This window comes from Mercurialis annua, linkage group LG2 (assembly GCF_937616625.2).
Source record: "Mercurialis annua linkage group LG2, ddMerAnnu1.2, whole genome shotgun sequence".
Classification (NCBI taxonomy): domain Eukaryota; kingdom Viridiplantae; phylum Streptophyta; class Magnoliopsida; order Malpighiales; family Euphorbiaceae; genus Mercurialis; species Mercurialis annua.
Genome location: NC_065571.1, coordinates 615,757 through 631,800, shown reverse-complemented (window position 1 = coordinate 631,800; position 16,044 = coordinate 615,757). Strand labels below are relative to the sequence as shown.

At 28.1% G+C, this 16,044-nt stretch overlaps 1 protein-coding gene across 2 annotated transcripts; it reads left to right on the top strand.

The window, feature by feature from the left end:
* The first annotated feature begins 994 nt into the window (after positions 1-994).
* Positions 995-4,678, top strand: LOC126670009 (armadillo repeat-containing protein LFR). 2 transcript variants are annotated; one of them, XM_050363658.2, is made up of 8 exons: positions 995-1,214; positions 1,304-1,467; positions 1,608-1,741; positions 1,833-2,101; positions 3,294-3,399; positions 3,489-3,627; positions 3,718-3,845; positions 4,225-4,678. In XM_050363658.2, the coding sequence occupies exons 1-8, from the start codon at positions 1,031-1,033 to the stop codon at positions 4,478-4,480; spliced, it is 1,380 nt and encodes a 459-aa protein (XP_050219615.1). In that variant the 5' UTR covers positions 995-1,030; the 3' UTR covers positions 4,481-4,678. The 2 variants fall into 2 exon arrangements, with proteins under 2 accessions (XP_050219615.1, XP_050219616.1); XM_050363659.2 differs by having other exon boundaries at positions 996-1,214; positions 1,836-2,101.
* Positions 4,679-16,044: the final 11,366 nt, after the last annotated feature.

Here is a 16,044-nt window from a genome sequence, read left to right as displayed (position 1 = left end):
TTATTTCATTAGGAAAACACACTAAAACCAAATCAGCATGTGATCATCACCATCACACCCTACATCCTCTAATAACATAATGTGAATTCATTTGTTCAATAAAAACAGCCTACACCCATGTTCCTTCTACCACTGTTCATTCAATATCTCCAGCACTTTAAATCAATGATCCATTTATGAATCAATATTACACATTGTAATTACCACCAGATTGTTGCATCTTCCACCCATCACCAACAAACATGAATGATGCGTCTTTTCCAGCCTGTCTTTTCTAAAAATAATTTTAAAATGAATAATTCAATACCATCATCTTCTTTATTTGCTTTTTCTCTCGAGACAAACCAACTCACACAAAAACAGTGATATTAAAAAAATTGAAAAGAAAGAGATTTGAATCAAGGTGGAACAACAATATCAGATAAAATACAGTTGGCAACGACCAACATCAGAAAACTAACGGCATCGATGAACGCGGAAGCAGAATCCGATTTTAAATCATCCAGATCCTCACTAAACAGTGGTTATCGGAGAAAACGGCGGTCGTCGGAGCTGAAGCCATGGATGGCGACCGTCATCTTCTTCTTTCGCCGGCGGTGTCTTGCTGCTCCTTCTAACGTTGCATTTTTCTACAGAGAATGATGTGTTTTATTTATTAGAGAGAGGATATAATAGGAATAAAAATAGAATGAGGTATAAATGAAAAGTTAAAAAACCAATTGAGAGATTTCTGCATAATTTTTTTTCTTGAGTCACTAATGTATACTTTTATAAAAAATGAGATATAGGGTGTAATTTCCTCTATAAAAAAATGGTGAAAGCATATTAGAATTGGGATTCGTATTTGTTTTTGTTATTTTACATGGACAGATGATCTTTATATGTACAAAGTGGTCCACATCGAAAGAACCCAGCATATTTAGGCCCAAGCCTTTGAAAATTAATTTTACTTGGGCTTAAACTGTTCCAGACCCAGAACCTTAAAATCCTAACTTCAATCCGTAATTACCAAATCGCCACAGCCTAACAAATGCAGAAGAGAGAGCAAAACAAATCCGGTGGCTCAGCCGGTGGCGCCACCTCAGCGTCGGGCAAAAGAGGCCGGCCATTCGGAAGCTCAGGCAACAACTTAGCCTCCTCCGGCTTCGGCGGTGACACCGTGGCACCGTCCAATCTCCTTGGCCCATCACTCCAAGTTCACGCCTCCTTCCTCGGTCAGTTTCTCTTGAACCCTAAACCCTAACGAATTAATTTCTGTGTTTAATTGGAAATGCTTAATGTTTGATATTGATTTAATTTAAAGATCAAAACAGTAAGAGAATAGTTTTAGCACTGCAAAGTGGACTAAAGAGCGAGTTAACATGGGCGTTAAACACTCTCACAATGCTGTCTTTCAAAGAAAAAGAAGATATGAGAAAAGATTCTCTGTGTAAAATCTCCGGCTTACTCGATGCTATTCTCCAAGTTGTAAGTCAAAATTAATGATAATGTTAGTATTTTTTTAATCAATTTTTTGCATTCTTAGGATTCTAAAAATCACCGTGAAAGTTAGGCATTGTTAGTTTGTTGCTTGAGTTTTGATGTTAATGTGTGTGTAAATGAAACAGATAGATGATTGGCGCGATATAGCTTTGTCTAAAGAGGTCAGCAAAAAGCCTAGGGTTAGAACATTAGGTGCCAATTCCGTGGTTACGGGTTTTGGGAATGGACAGGAGGCGTTGGGTTCAAACAACGGTCAAGGGTAAGTATGGTGTATCATTCTTTTTTTGAAAGCATGGAGATTTGGCTTGGTACGAGATATGGAGTGTTAATGTGGGATAATGTTTGTGTAGCAGATTAGGGTTAGGTTCTAATATATCTGAAGCTCCAGGGCAGAAGAATGTTGCAGCAACTGTTAAAATTCGTCCTTCGGATTGGTGGTTTGATGAGAGTGGCCTGTTTAATTTAGATGAGGAGGGACGGGCTGAAAAGCAGCAGTGTGCTGTGGCTGCTTCAAATATCATACGTAACTTTTCTTTCATGCCGGAGAATGAAGTCATAATGGCCCAACATCGGCATTGCCTAGAAACAGTGTTTCAGTGTATAGAAGATCATATTACAGGTAATAAAGTTGGTAATAATGAAATAGTATATAAATGCTCAATGATAAGGCACTATACTTTTATTTGATATCTTTTATTTGTGTCAAACTCGATTGCTATCTCATTGCTGAACTTATAGAGACTTGACGTCTTGAATCATTTTACTGGATTTTGTTTAGGGTCATATTTTTTCCTAATCTTTATTCTCAGAGGTTATGTTAATTTAGTTTGGTCTTTAGCATGTCCAGAATATGTGACTCAAAGTAAAGTAAAGTCTAAATTAAGTTAAATTATTATCTATTTCTTTCTTACAAGGAAGGCCTTATGGAAAATCATTTAGTTTATAACTTTAAGCTAAGGTGAATTGGAAGAATTTCTTCTTGAGATCATAGGTTAAGTGGATTGTACATGTGTGGCCTATAAGGAAAAGGGTAAAATCCTTTGGTGCTTACGCGTGTCACGTGTGTGCGATTATAAATTGTTACTGCTAACTCCTTTTCTTATTGTAGTGTGTGATGGGTTTGGACTTGTTTCTTTGACTAGTATGGCACCATCAAGGACTATTATAAAATACTGTTAGTAATAGATGAAGTGATCAATCATATTGATACAGAGGTGGTTCTTAAGCTTAGCAGCTACTTTTGTAAATGTCATTATATGGACCCTTAATCTTTATCAACTGTATAATCTAAGAACATGACTATTATGGAGTTTAGATGTCATCACATCCTATCTTGCAAGCTACTGAACTGGAATTTCAGCAATTTGGTGGAAAATGAACAATAGGAGTAAGTTTATAAGGTTGTTCTTGACAATATGTTTGACGGATTTCACATTAAGAGAAGACGTATATGCCATGTAATTTGTAGCAGAAATGTGTACCGTATAGCCTGTGTGTTTGAGCCTTGCATGGCTTAGAACATACTATCTGCCTTATCAGTTGTAGAAGTTAATCATGAATTTTGCAATTTTTGTCTTCTTTTGTTGAACTCCAGTTTCTCTAATGTATTAGAATAATGATTTTGGTTTATTGTGTTAGTTCTGAAAAATGAGAAAAAAAAAAATTGGAGCAGGGTTAGAAAATAACACAAGGTTTGTCAACTTGTAATTGTTAGAAGCCATTTTGGTAGTGGTCAATCTCTATTCCCCTTTTCTTTCGCATAATTTTCTGTTTATTTTTAAATACTAGTAAACAGCTGTCGTTTCTGACAGAGGACGAGGAGCTAGTTACTAATGCCCTTGAAACAATAGTAAATTTGGCTCCGCTTCTTGATCTTCGAATTTTCAGTTCAGCAAAACCATCCTTTATCAAAATAACGTAAGAAATCTAATTTTGTTTTTCTTTTATAGTGCCCTTTTGAATGCTACATGTGGTTGACAAGTTTGCTTATTGTTTGTAACAAATAGCGAGAAACGTGCAGTTCAAGCTATCATGGGAATGCTGGGCTCTGTAATTAAAGCCTGGCACTGTGCTGCTGCAGAATTAATAGGGCGATTGATAATAAATCCCGACAATGAACCATTTCTTCTCCCCTTCGTTCCGCAGGTTTGTATCGCTCCCCTAGCACAATTCTATTTTTCTGACTAATCTTATATGAGATTATAGAAGTAGGATTAAATCAAATTTATGCTGCAGATACATAAGCGCTTGGTAGATCTTCTGAGCGTACAAGCAATAGATGCACAAGCAGCAGCTGTTGGTGCTCTCTACAACCTAGCAGAAGTTAATATGGATTGCAGATTGAAGCTAGCGAGTGAACGATGGTGAAGTTCTGTTGCTTTCATTATTAGAATAACATGTGAAGGATTTTATATTGATTTTAGGGTTCCATTTTTTTTTTAAAAGTCACATTTTCTTAGCAATTTATGCACCTTCTTTAAAAATGCCAAAAAGAGCCCAACCTTTCACTTTCTGTAGCAAATTTGGCAGTTTTCAATGCCGGATTGGCCCCAAATTGCTACAAAAATTGACCCGTTGGGTTTTTTTGCAATTTTTATTGGCGGTGCTTAAATTGCTAAAAAGGTCAAAGTTGAGGTTTTTTTTTTGCAAATAACCCTTCAATTTATCAGCCAGAAAATTGTTATATATTTTGTTGATTGAATGACCCGATTTTTTTGTTTGTTTATTATTTTTAAAATTCAGGGCAGTTGATCGGCTCCTGAAAGTGATCAAGATGCCGCATCCAGTACCAGAGATTTGCAGGAAAGCATCAATGATACTAGAGAGTCTGGTCTCCGAGCCACAGAACCGGACGTTGCTGCTTGCTTATGAGAATGCATTTGCAGAGATTCTCTTCTCGGAAAGCAGATATTCCGATACATTTGCGAGGATCTTGTATGAGCTAACGTGTAGACCTAACAACAAATATACAGCAGCTCGTGGGGTTTGGGGTATGTGATTAAAAGTTTGATCACTATGCCATCTGTAGATTTTACCTGAAATGGTGTTGTATTTAAATTTGATTAATGCTTAGGTTTGGTAAATGCCAGCGGAAATTGGTTAGTTCGGGAATTACTGTTTTTGTTCTCTATTTATTACTCACGTTGTGTTGCCTTACAAACTTCTTTGCCGTGCTTATGTTGTTGTTGGTTGTGAATTTTAGAGGGGGTTGCAAATTGATATATACATACATATATACATATATGTACACATACATAGATGCATAGCAAATGGTATATATATATATATATACTATATCTGTTTATGATATATAACTATCTTATATGTGGGAAGGGAGGGACATGTAAAATTACGATAATAGACTTCATTAAGGTTATAATAACAAAATATAATTAATTAAGAGTTTAGTTACTATTGAAACACAAAGTGAATAGTAGTGAATTAGTTAAAGTGTGACTAATACGGTATGTATTCAGAAAGCAAATCAAACGAATTGAATAGGAGTTTAATTACTATTGAAACACAAAGATAATAGTAATGAATTAGTTAAAGTTTAACTCATACAATATATTTCATCAAAAAAAAAAAACTCATACAATATATATTTAGAAGGCAAAGCAAACAGAATTGAACAAGCCAACACATGAATAGAAGTCGGTTTCTTTTGAATATGGTCATTGATTTGCTTTGTTAGTGCTTTTCTTTTCAAACTGCACATTTGGAGTTTGATTGAATTGGTGGCTAATTAGCTTTTGAAATATTAAAATTAGTTCATAAAATCAGATTCGGAGAACATATGCTTATGTTATATTATGTGATGAGATCTTCATAATGGATAGAGAAGTTACAATACTAAATCATTATTAGGTCAAGTGAACAAAATTACTGGTTCTCAAAAAAGGTATGTATTTAATTTAATTTTCTTGCATTTTTAATTTTTAATTTTAAATTAATCAAATTTTTAGATGGTGATAGTTTTAATCTTTCATGTGTATCATGAATAAGTATTTAAAATTCATTCATTTAACTTATTTTTTTTAGAATAATCAATTTCGATTATATTGTAAGCATTAAAATATAAACCAATGATCTCAATGCACATATTTTAGTTTTTTTTTTTAATTGATGGTACTATTATTATAGTTATTTTTGCATTATTTTATTTTTTATTTTTAAAGAAAACTAAAATAAAATTATGTAATATTTTATTTAATAATTTAATCAATATTTAATATATACAACGGATTATATAAATGTCACTTACGTACGTAGCATGTGAATTTACGTTAAACAAAACCTTTCTTTTGCAAATAATTTCTTAACTTTTCTTTATGTTGCAAGTTTGATTTATAAAAAGTTGGTGGAGATTTTCTTACTGATTAGAATGAACCAACTCTAAAGTGATGTCAATTGTGTTTGGTTTTTCTTTTTATTAAAATTTCAACTTAAATAAAAATAATTTAATTAATATTTAATATACATAACATGTCATATGAGTATCACTTGCGAACTAAAATTTTAATTTAAATAAAAAAATATTAAACATAATCATAGCCAAATTATTACATATAAAATTCAATTAATATTTAAATCAAACAACGGGTCATATAATTATCATTCATGTTTGTAGTACTAATAAAAAAATCATCTATTAACAACTAAATTATTTAAAAATAAAATAAAAACTAACGGGTCATATGAATAAAAAATAAAATTATAATAATTAATTAAAAAAATGTATTATATTAAATAATTTTATATATAATGGGTCATATGAATATCGCTCACGTGCGTAGCACGTGGTGAAAAACTAGTACTACGTATAAAAGCACGGATGGAAGGAGACAGACACATTTACGCAAATGTCCTTAATATTATTTTAATTATTATTAATTGTATCTAAATATTAACTAACTTAACTACTTTTACTATTCATAAAAAACTACTTTTAATAAAATTACAATACTCATCTATTTTATAGAATATCATATAATTATTATTTTCCTATTATAAAAAGAGTCAATTAGTAAGCAAATTACCATTGAACGCCACATGATGGAGTTATAATCTGACAGCACGCATTAGTAAGCAAATTACCATTATTTTTCTATTATTCGATTCTTGCCTGTTGTCTTTCAATATCCGGCTTTAGTAGCACGATTCCATTCGGGTATTTACGATCGCTAGGAATGAAGAAATACCATTCTAGATCTTTGCTTGGTGATAGTGACTTCCCTGCATTTACATGTCTCAATTTCATTATTAAAGACAAAAATGTGTTATAATGATTTTTAAAAATCTTTAATTATAATATAATGTAACAGATATTTATTATATTTTGGATTTTGTTGGGCGGTCCAATGAATTAACCTTAGGATAGTCGTATGTAAATTGATATTATGCTAACTCATATTTTAAAACGTGTAGTAAAATTGTTTTCTTGGGAAGTAAATTGTTACTCATAAAATGAGGCCAACACAAAGAAAAGAAAGGTGAAAGCAGCAGAGGGCAAGAAGTACAAATTAAAGTGTTTCATGCTTGGGGGCATCATAGTACTCTATAAAACTATTTCATCTCCTAACCATATTATTATTTATTATTCTTTTCCTTTTAAATATAGATGTACATTTTTGGATCGAGAATGAGACAAGTCTCCTATAACACTACGACATGCTAAGTTTGACTACTTTAATATTTAATAGTTATTATTTGATAATCATCTAAAATTTTAATTAACATAAATTACTAATGTATAATTATTTGATATTTTATACGTAAATATAATTTATAATTATAAAATAATTATTAATTAAATATAAATATAACATTGTGACGAGTCACACTACGAGTCACATGTAAAACACGTAACAATGATAGTGATAGATGTTGTAGACAATTCTATATAATAGATGAGTATTTTAATTGTATTAAAAATAGTTTAAATTAGCTAATATTTAGAATAATTATTATTTAATAATTAAGTATGTGTCGGATTGTTATTTATGTATATGATTTTAATAAATTGATTTATAAATATTTATAATCAGAAGGAGAAAAGTTAGCTAGGAAGACAAACTTAGCTTACATGGTTTATAACAATAATCCTAACAATAATTATATGTTAGCCTTGCTGAAGAATCAAGCCGAATTGGTCTCAATCGGCCCTAAATAAAAGAGCTAAGGAGTTCTTTTTTTTTTTTGTTAAATGAGAGTTATGGAGTTAACTGATAAAATTAATTAAAATCGAATTATTTGAACTCGGATTATAAATTTATGGATCAGTTTGAGCACTCCATTATTTAAGTAGAGTGGTATCTTTTTGGGGAGGAACGAAACGAGTACATGCTAGAAAAGTTGATGGACATTTTTGCACTTTTTGGTAGCAAAATTGATGAGTTCGAAAATAAATAAGGTAGTACAAAGAAGTGGTTTATGAAAGCTATTTGTCATAAAAAGTACATTAAAGACAGGTAGACGAAAAGAGAGGACCATAATGGAGAATATGCCCTAAACACTGTCAACTCACTTATTTCCTGCTCCCAGCCCCACTTTATGTTATCATATCCTTTTGTCTTTTTATATCTATTTAATCGATTTATTTTTATTAGAATTAATTGAAAAAATTAACTCAACTAATGTACTTCTGTTTAATAAATTGTATTCATGACTCCAAAAAAAAAAGAATTACAACTATATGTCGTGCTATATTTTATCTAGAATTTTTAGATAGCACATTATTAAGTAGAATTTATATTACTCATTCTACTTAAATATTTTTTAATATAAAATTTTCATTGCACTTGTTAACCAATATTAACTTATATATATTTAATGTTTTTATTTATTTATTTTTATATTTTTCTATATTTTAATCGAATTTAGTAACTGAATTGGTAAGTTTGATTCTGCATTTATAAAATCTTAATTATTCAGTCAAATAAATTTTAATCCAAATTTATAATTGAATTGGTTCAGTTAGAATAATAATATAGTGTAATTATTTTGATTAAACTAATTGGTTCAATTAAAATAATAAAATAGTGTAGTTTTTAATTAAATTGATTGGTTCCGGACTGAACCTATCATTTGCCCATTCCCAACTACTAATAAAGAAATGGAGTTGAATATGTTTCACTCTATTTTTCTAGCGTGTCAGCATATTTTATTTTCAAAATTAAACAAAGGCTTAATTGTTTAATTTTTTTTAAGAATTTAACGTGTTTTAAAATTTTAACACGAACTTTCAGTTTTAATAATATCGGACATATACTTTTCAATTTTTACAAATTTTAAACACCGGTCAATTTTTCATAAAAAATGATATGGCGTAGACGTCGAACTGTGTTTATTTCAGTGTCCACATCAATATTTTTTATCGAAAAATTGATCGGTGTTTGGAAATGTAAAAAAATAATAAAAAATTCATGTATTAAATTGCAGAAATTAAAAAAATTGTATTGAAATTGTAAAACACGCTAAAACTCATAATATTTTAAATTAATTGAACCATTAAAAAGCATAACACTAAATGTTGTAATATAGTAAAATTTAATATACTTAAGTTTTTATCATATTCAATTAGATAAAAATTTGAATTGTATTTGTTTATAATTTAGGTTATTTTTATAATTTAAGAGAAGAAGCGCTTGTGGGAAGAATTGAATCCATGATTTAATAGTTTGTCGCTCAACGTTTATATCATTTGAGCCATATTAAAGAAGTTGAAAGAGTATTTACTAACATATGAATTTATAATATATCTATTTAAGATATTTTTATCCTTTTAAATGAAGTTATAATTTTTTTTTAAAAATGTGCCTTTTTTGGAATAATGTCTAGAATTTTAATAATTTATGGATCTATATTATCATTGACTAATTAGAAATAATACTTACAATGCTATAAGGAATATTTGTTTATTATATATACCCTAACTTATTCATATTTTAAAATAAAAAAAAATTGAACACACAATGTAGATTAAATATTGATGTTAATAAAAGGTATGTATCAGTGAGGAGTATAAGTTAATTATAATCTTTTTTGTTCTTTTTTAAGAGTATTTTAATAGAGATGTTCTCTATTTGGTGATTCTCCACCAATTTTATACACTTTTTAATTAATGATCAGTGAATAACTTGATTTTTTCGCTCATAAATGTAAGCTTAATTACCAAACCATATAAAACTCTTGTGTTATTTTTTAATTTTACTGTATGATTGTTTGTTCGATCAAATACATAATTAAATACATACCAAATATTTTTAGTTCCGATACACATACCAATTTGGTCAAAACCGGTCACTATAATTGATATCAATGTTTCAACATTTGGTATTAATATTTTGATATTTTTAATAAAAGATATTTAAAAGTAAATAGAGGAAAATAATTGATTAAGACGTTTTGACCGAAGTAGCAAAAGTATTTTAAAACTAAAACTTTATGAATTAATAATACGATTTTTTATTTTCACAAAACGTTGAAGTATAATAATGGGTTTGTATATTTAATTCTTTACTAGCTTTAGTCATCAATTCGGATGAACAAAATTGTGCATAACTTACACTCCATCTTTACTTGTAAAGCATATTGAAATTAAATGGAAGTATATAATTTTTTCAGGTTATAAACAACAAAATTAAAAGTTTTGAAATACCGTTTTTTTGTTTGGTAGCCTTGAAAAACTATTCTTTGAATTAGAGAAAATGATATGTAGAATTGATTGATCTAAGAACGTATGTACGTCAGTTTCGTTCAACCTCGTCTCCTTTATCTGTGGATGGATCTTGGGCTCCGGCCCTGAGTTTATTCCGATGCCAAAATTAATAAATGGTATTATTTTAAGCGTATTGACAATTTGACAAATGTATATAGTATTACATATTACTTATATTGTATTAAAAAGAAAATTATATTATTTTTTATTACAATTAAAATGTAAAAATATATTCTAATGTTTATCCATGAATAAGTACACCTTTAGTGATATATTTGTCTTAATTATACTTTTAAAGTTTTTAAAATGACTCAATTATGCCCTTTTTGTATAACAGAGAGTTACAACTTGTCAAAATATGAGCATAATTGATTTGTTTTCAAACTTTTAAGGGGATATTTAAGATAAACAAGAGGCTTATTTGTAACCTTGTATAAACATAAGGGCTAAATTGAACCCTATTCTTGGCCTTCTTCAAGGCCACCGCGATCAATATTTTGATCGGCGATGGTTTCGTTTTTTTTATTTTAATTTTTTATTTATATCTTTTATATTTGATTGCTATCTTTTGTTACTTTCAATTTTATAAATTCTTATAATTATATCCAAAAAATAAATAAAAATAAAATATTTAATTTATAACAAGCAAATATGTTGTAGTTTCTTAACTTACTATTATAATAAATTTGTCTATAAATTTAAAAAAAAACTCATAAAATTTATGAATTTATCTATATAATTTATAAAAATTTGTATCTTATTATTCAAATATTTCTAGTATTATTAAAAATAAAAAAAATCAAATAACTTGAGATAATAAATTATATCTTATTTTTATTAAGTAGATTTTTTATTTTTTTATTTTCTTTTTGATATAATTATCAAAACTTATAAAATTGACGGACTACATTGAATAATTTTTAAAAGATGTATCTGTCAATTTGCGAATTTTCTGCTGTGGATATAAAAATTCATTTTTCTCTAACACCTTTGATTTCTTATATGTATAGAAAATTAAGAACAATAAACCAAGAAAAATAATGATGGTATTACAATTAATTCAATGCTAAACTGCTGATAGCCAGATACCTAGAAAGGAAAAGAGGAAATTGATCAAATTATCTGCAGAAAAAAATAGAAAAAAATGATGACTCTCTCAAGATGTACATATTTTCTGTTTTAGAGGACAGTAAAAATTTATTTCTTTTAGAGTCTAAATAGAGTATTAATTAACATTTTGTGTTGTTTCAAGTGTTTTTATTTTTTAATACTAATACAAAAGATAAAGTAATTGCTGTGCAGGAAAGTTTGTAACACTTCATTGGATAGCTGCATGGAAAATTCATGGACCAGTCTAGATAAGAATTTTCCGTGCAGTACTAATTAATTACTGTGTTTCATCATTGGAATATATTTAAAAAATTGATTTTTTCTCTTTGTTCAAGAGGTATAAATAAATTATTTACTCTCTTTTTAATTTAATGCCTATAATTGACGTTTTAAGATAAACAAAAAATTAGAAAAATAAAAAACAAATTCATTTGTCATTGTCAATGAAGTTATGATTTTTTACGCAAACTCAACCTTCTACCAACTGAGGTGGTTGCGGGTGCCATCAGATCATTATTCTTCTCAGGAATATCAATGTTTTTTTTTAATCAATATCAATTAGAAACAATCACTGTTGCCAAACCCGATCCGGGCGATTTAACCGGGAAACCTGGCAACCGGTGTCTCAACCCGGCTGGAATGCCCTTAAAACTCTCTTTCCTATAAAACCGTTAAAACCCGGTTGACCCATCCGGGAACCTGCTGATCCGTAAAGCCCGGTCCAAATAAACTAGTAACTGCGGGTTTTTTTCCTGTATTTTAATATAATTTTCCATTCGAAACTCATTAGTTTTTTGCCACAAACTCATTTGTTTACTCATTTCAAAGTTTATGACCGAACAACACAATATAGAACATAAAATTCATCTTTTTCTAATCAATTCACTCAATTAATCAGAGGTAAATGTTGTTTTATAGAGATTTATATATTGGAATTTTGGACTAAATTCATCGCATAAAGTACTTGTTTTTTTATAGAAATATTGTACCACGCTAAATAAGTAATACAAATATAGAAAAATACTCTTCATCTTGGTACTATATCTCGCTAATTAAGTAATTGATCAGCCTCTTCAAACATTAGAAAATGTCTGCCTAAAAACACAAAATTATTAAAATCATGTTTAAATATAAAATAAATAATAAGATAGAGTAATTAATATGAATATAAATTAATAAAAATATTTTGAATATTTACTACTCAATCAATATTGCACCACTAACTAAATTACGAAATTTAGTATTGTTTTGAGATATCAGACACACCTTTCTATTAAAATAAGATGGAAGAGATCTTTTTACTTGTTTCAAATAAATATGTACTCCCCTTTGGCAAAAATAAAATAAAAATATATATGTACTCCCATTCCTAATTATACATTTTGTTTTAGAGCAAAGTATAAAATCAAAAATATAGTTAATTCATAATAAATTTAAACTATCTCAATAATTGCTCGTTCAACTATTATATTGACAAATTAAGAAGTAAATATTTATTTAATTAGTTGGAAAGGGGAAGTAATAAAATAATTAGAAGTATTATTTTTGTTTGAGAATTCATAATACATTAAATCATGCAAAGCGTTACATACTATGAAATATTTTAATTTTTTTTAATTAATATGATAAAGAATGGAGGGAGTAGTATGTATTTTTCAGATTTTATAATCTACATTGAAATAAGATAACAACTATAGTATGTAAATATAATCTTTATCATGTACTTCTTTCCCTTCATTTATTCAATTTCAATTTTCTTTTTGATAAATGATAAGAGTATTAGCACATCCACAAAACGGTAAAAAATAACTTAATATAGTATTAATTTATTTGTTATACTATTAGCGAAAAAATAACTAATTGTATTTGTAGTTTTTTTATTTTAGTATAGATTTTTCTAGAAATTTGAGGTGTATCAATTTTTTTCTCTTGATTATGTTTTGTTTTCTTCTTACTCGGGATCGTAGCTTTTTATTATGTGAAAGCTCTTGAGTATTACAGTCGACCCTCTGATAATTAATACACATGGTGGATAAAAAATTTATTAATTATTAGAAGTATTAATTTATTGAATTTATAGAAAAAAATTTATAAAAGATATTTTAAAGCATGTACATTAATAGGCCTAATATTAATATTATATTATAAAAAAACTAACTAAATACACTTTACAATCACTCAATCTAAAAGAAATAATTTTATATTCAATTTAAGAAATATCAATTGATATCAAACTAAAAAATAATTATTAAGAAGTTATATTTATAAAGTAAAATAATTTTTAATATTTTTAATACTAGAGATACTTTACTTATTTTAATTTGTTTATCTAATAACTTCTTTTAAAATTTCTCAAAAGAATAAAAAAGTCATAATTTGATGGTATTTTAACTTACATTTTATGAATTAAAATTAGTATTACCTCAAATAAATTATCAATTGTTATATATTTTAAAAAAAAATTCTCTCTAATAATTAATATTCATGTAGAATATATTTTAAATTTTATTAATTATTAAATAATAGAATTATTAATTATCCGACGTGGAACGAAGTTAGTTCTCTCAATTTTCTATTAATTATTAAAATTATTAATTTATATAATATTAATTATTAGAGGGTCGACTGTACTGGAGAGTTTTTACCGTTCTTTTCAATATACATCTATTCAAAAAACAAAAAAGAGAGGGAGCAATTAATTTTGGGGTATTTGAGGTTGGAATTCACAAGCATCATTAATTAATTGTGAACGAAAAAGGATTGTTTAAATGTCCGACATTGTCCCAACTTCATATCTTTACGTGTAGAAATATCAACACCACGTACTCAATGTAGAGCGACCAGAACTTAAATGCACATGGTAAGCTATTCTTTTTCTTTCTTAATTTTATCAATTTAATTTTGGTCAGTATTGCACATGCCAAAAAATTATTATTGTTAATTTACTTGAAATATAGTCTGATTAATTTACTGGTAGAGTTTGAGGAAATTCATCATGCACTTTGACAAATATACAGAATTTGGACTATTTTTTTAGGGTATTCTTGATGAAATATGTGAGTCAGTGCAATTTGTAATTGAATTATGAACCAGATACTAATTTGTTTTTTTTTTTTAACAAAGGCTAAAATTTCTATTAATAATAACGAAAATTACATGAACGGTTTCTCAACATACTGAGTCAACTATTCTAAAAAAGATGATGAGAGCTGTAAAAATACAGTCATCGACTAGGGCTAAACTAACTACCAAGGGTCACCCAAATTTGTAGACTAAAACTAGATCTAATAATAAAATCTAGATTTATTGAACGATCTAAGAAAGTCTAACTTCGAATGCACGACTGATCACATCTTCTGTGATACATCTATTCTCTTGAAGATTAAAAACAACATCGATATTGACGCAAAGCATACCTGTACTTGATGAAATCCGTCGGAAGATGCTGCCTATAATTGTTTCAGAGATCCAAGTCGTTTGCACCGCAAAAAACAATTTCTTCTCGAAAGATGAAAAAAACTACTCTTAATTTCGATTAGATTAGACCTAATCTCAATTAAAATACTATGATAGAAAATAATTTCTAGATCTAGAACAAATTGGTCAAAAAAGAAACTTTATTTAAAAACTAGAGATAAAAATTATGAAAAAAAACTAAATTTGAGAGATTGGGGAGGTGATTTTTGGCCAAAAATGGTCAAAAACCACCCCCCAAATAAATATGAAGAAGAAAATTTACTAGGCTTTGAGAGGTTTTTCAAAAGAGAGAGAAAGCTAGGGTTTTTGCATATAAGACGTTATTACTAATTTGCAATATTAAATTTTAATTAAAAGTAATTTTTAATTTGATACTTGCCCGCTAATTATGCTTAATATGTAGCTGTTCCATATAATAAACAATTATAAACCATGAAATTAATTTGATAAATAAAAAATTCCTTAGCGAATTAAACAAGTATCTGACAAAACTTCAAGTGTTTCAGTTCCACAAGTAAGTAAGTACGTACTTTATTAAACAAGTAAAAGTGATTATAAATGTCACCAAATTTCATCTTAAATTGCGTTCATGCAGGAGGAATATGATTTTGTATGCAAATGCATTAGTTCCAGTTTCCACTTTCCATAATGTCAGTTTGGCATTTTCGATCGCACCGAAGACAAGAGGGTCTAGCATTAATTGATATAATGAGAAAAAAAAATTATTGTACGGAACCGTTGTGCTATGTCATCCATATAACAAATCAATAATGCATTAATCATATGGTAAAAATTAGTAGTAATAAAATAATTAAGCAATAATTAAAACATTACATATGGCAAATGCTCATTGTCTTGTTGTAAATATGACGTAGCACAACTTAAACAGCCCAAATATTTTTACATATTTAAAGTGTCCAGGACCTAATAATTGAACTTAATCGATAAGTCGGTTCGGTTTAAAGAATTCAGTTTTTTAGTTCAATTTAATTTTGGATCTAAAAATATTTAGTTAAATTTTAATGCAAATCAAACTGAACTAATTAGTTCAAATAAAAATAAATAATCAAATCAACTAGTTTGGTTCAATGTTGAAAAATTTGTTTTTCTAAAAGTATTAGTCTAGTTCGGTTAAAATAATAATAATTTATGACTCAATTAGGTTTGAACCGAACATACTCCTAAATATAATATAGATAGGTTAAAAGTCTGAACAAAGCCAAACTTTTTGTCATGTGTTTTAATTTGATATCATT

Excerpts from the sequence above, each read along its gene's own strand:
- LOC126670009 (XM_050363658.2), top strand. The coding sequence starts at position 1,031 with ATGCAGAAGAGAGAGCAAAACAAATCCGGTGGCTCAGCCGGTGGCGCC. Across the intron at positions 1,468-1,607 it reads TCGATGCTATTCTCCAAGTT|ATAGATGATTGGCGCGATAT; the intron begins GTAAGTCAAAAT and ends TAAATGAAACAG. Across the intron at positions 3,846-4,224 it reads AAGCTAGCGAGTGAACGATG|GGCAGTTGATCGGCTCCTGA; the intron begins GTGAAGTTCTGT and ends TTTAAAATTCAG.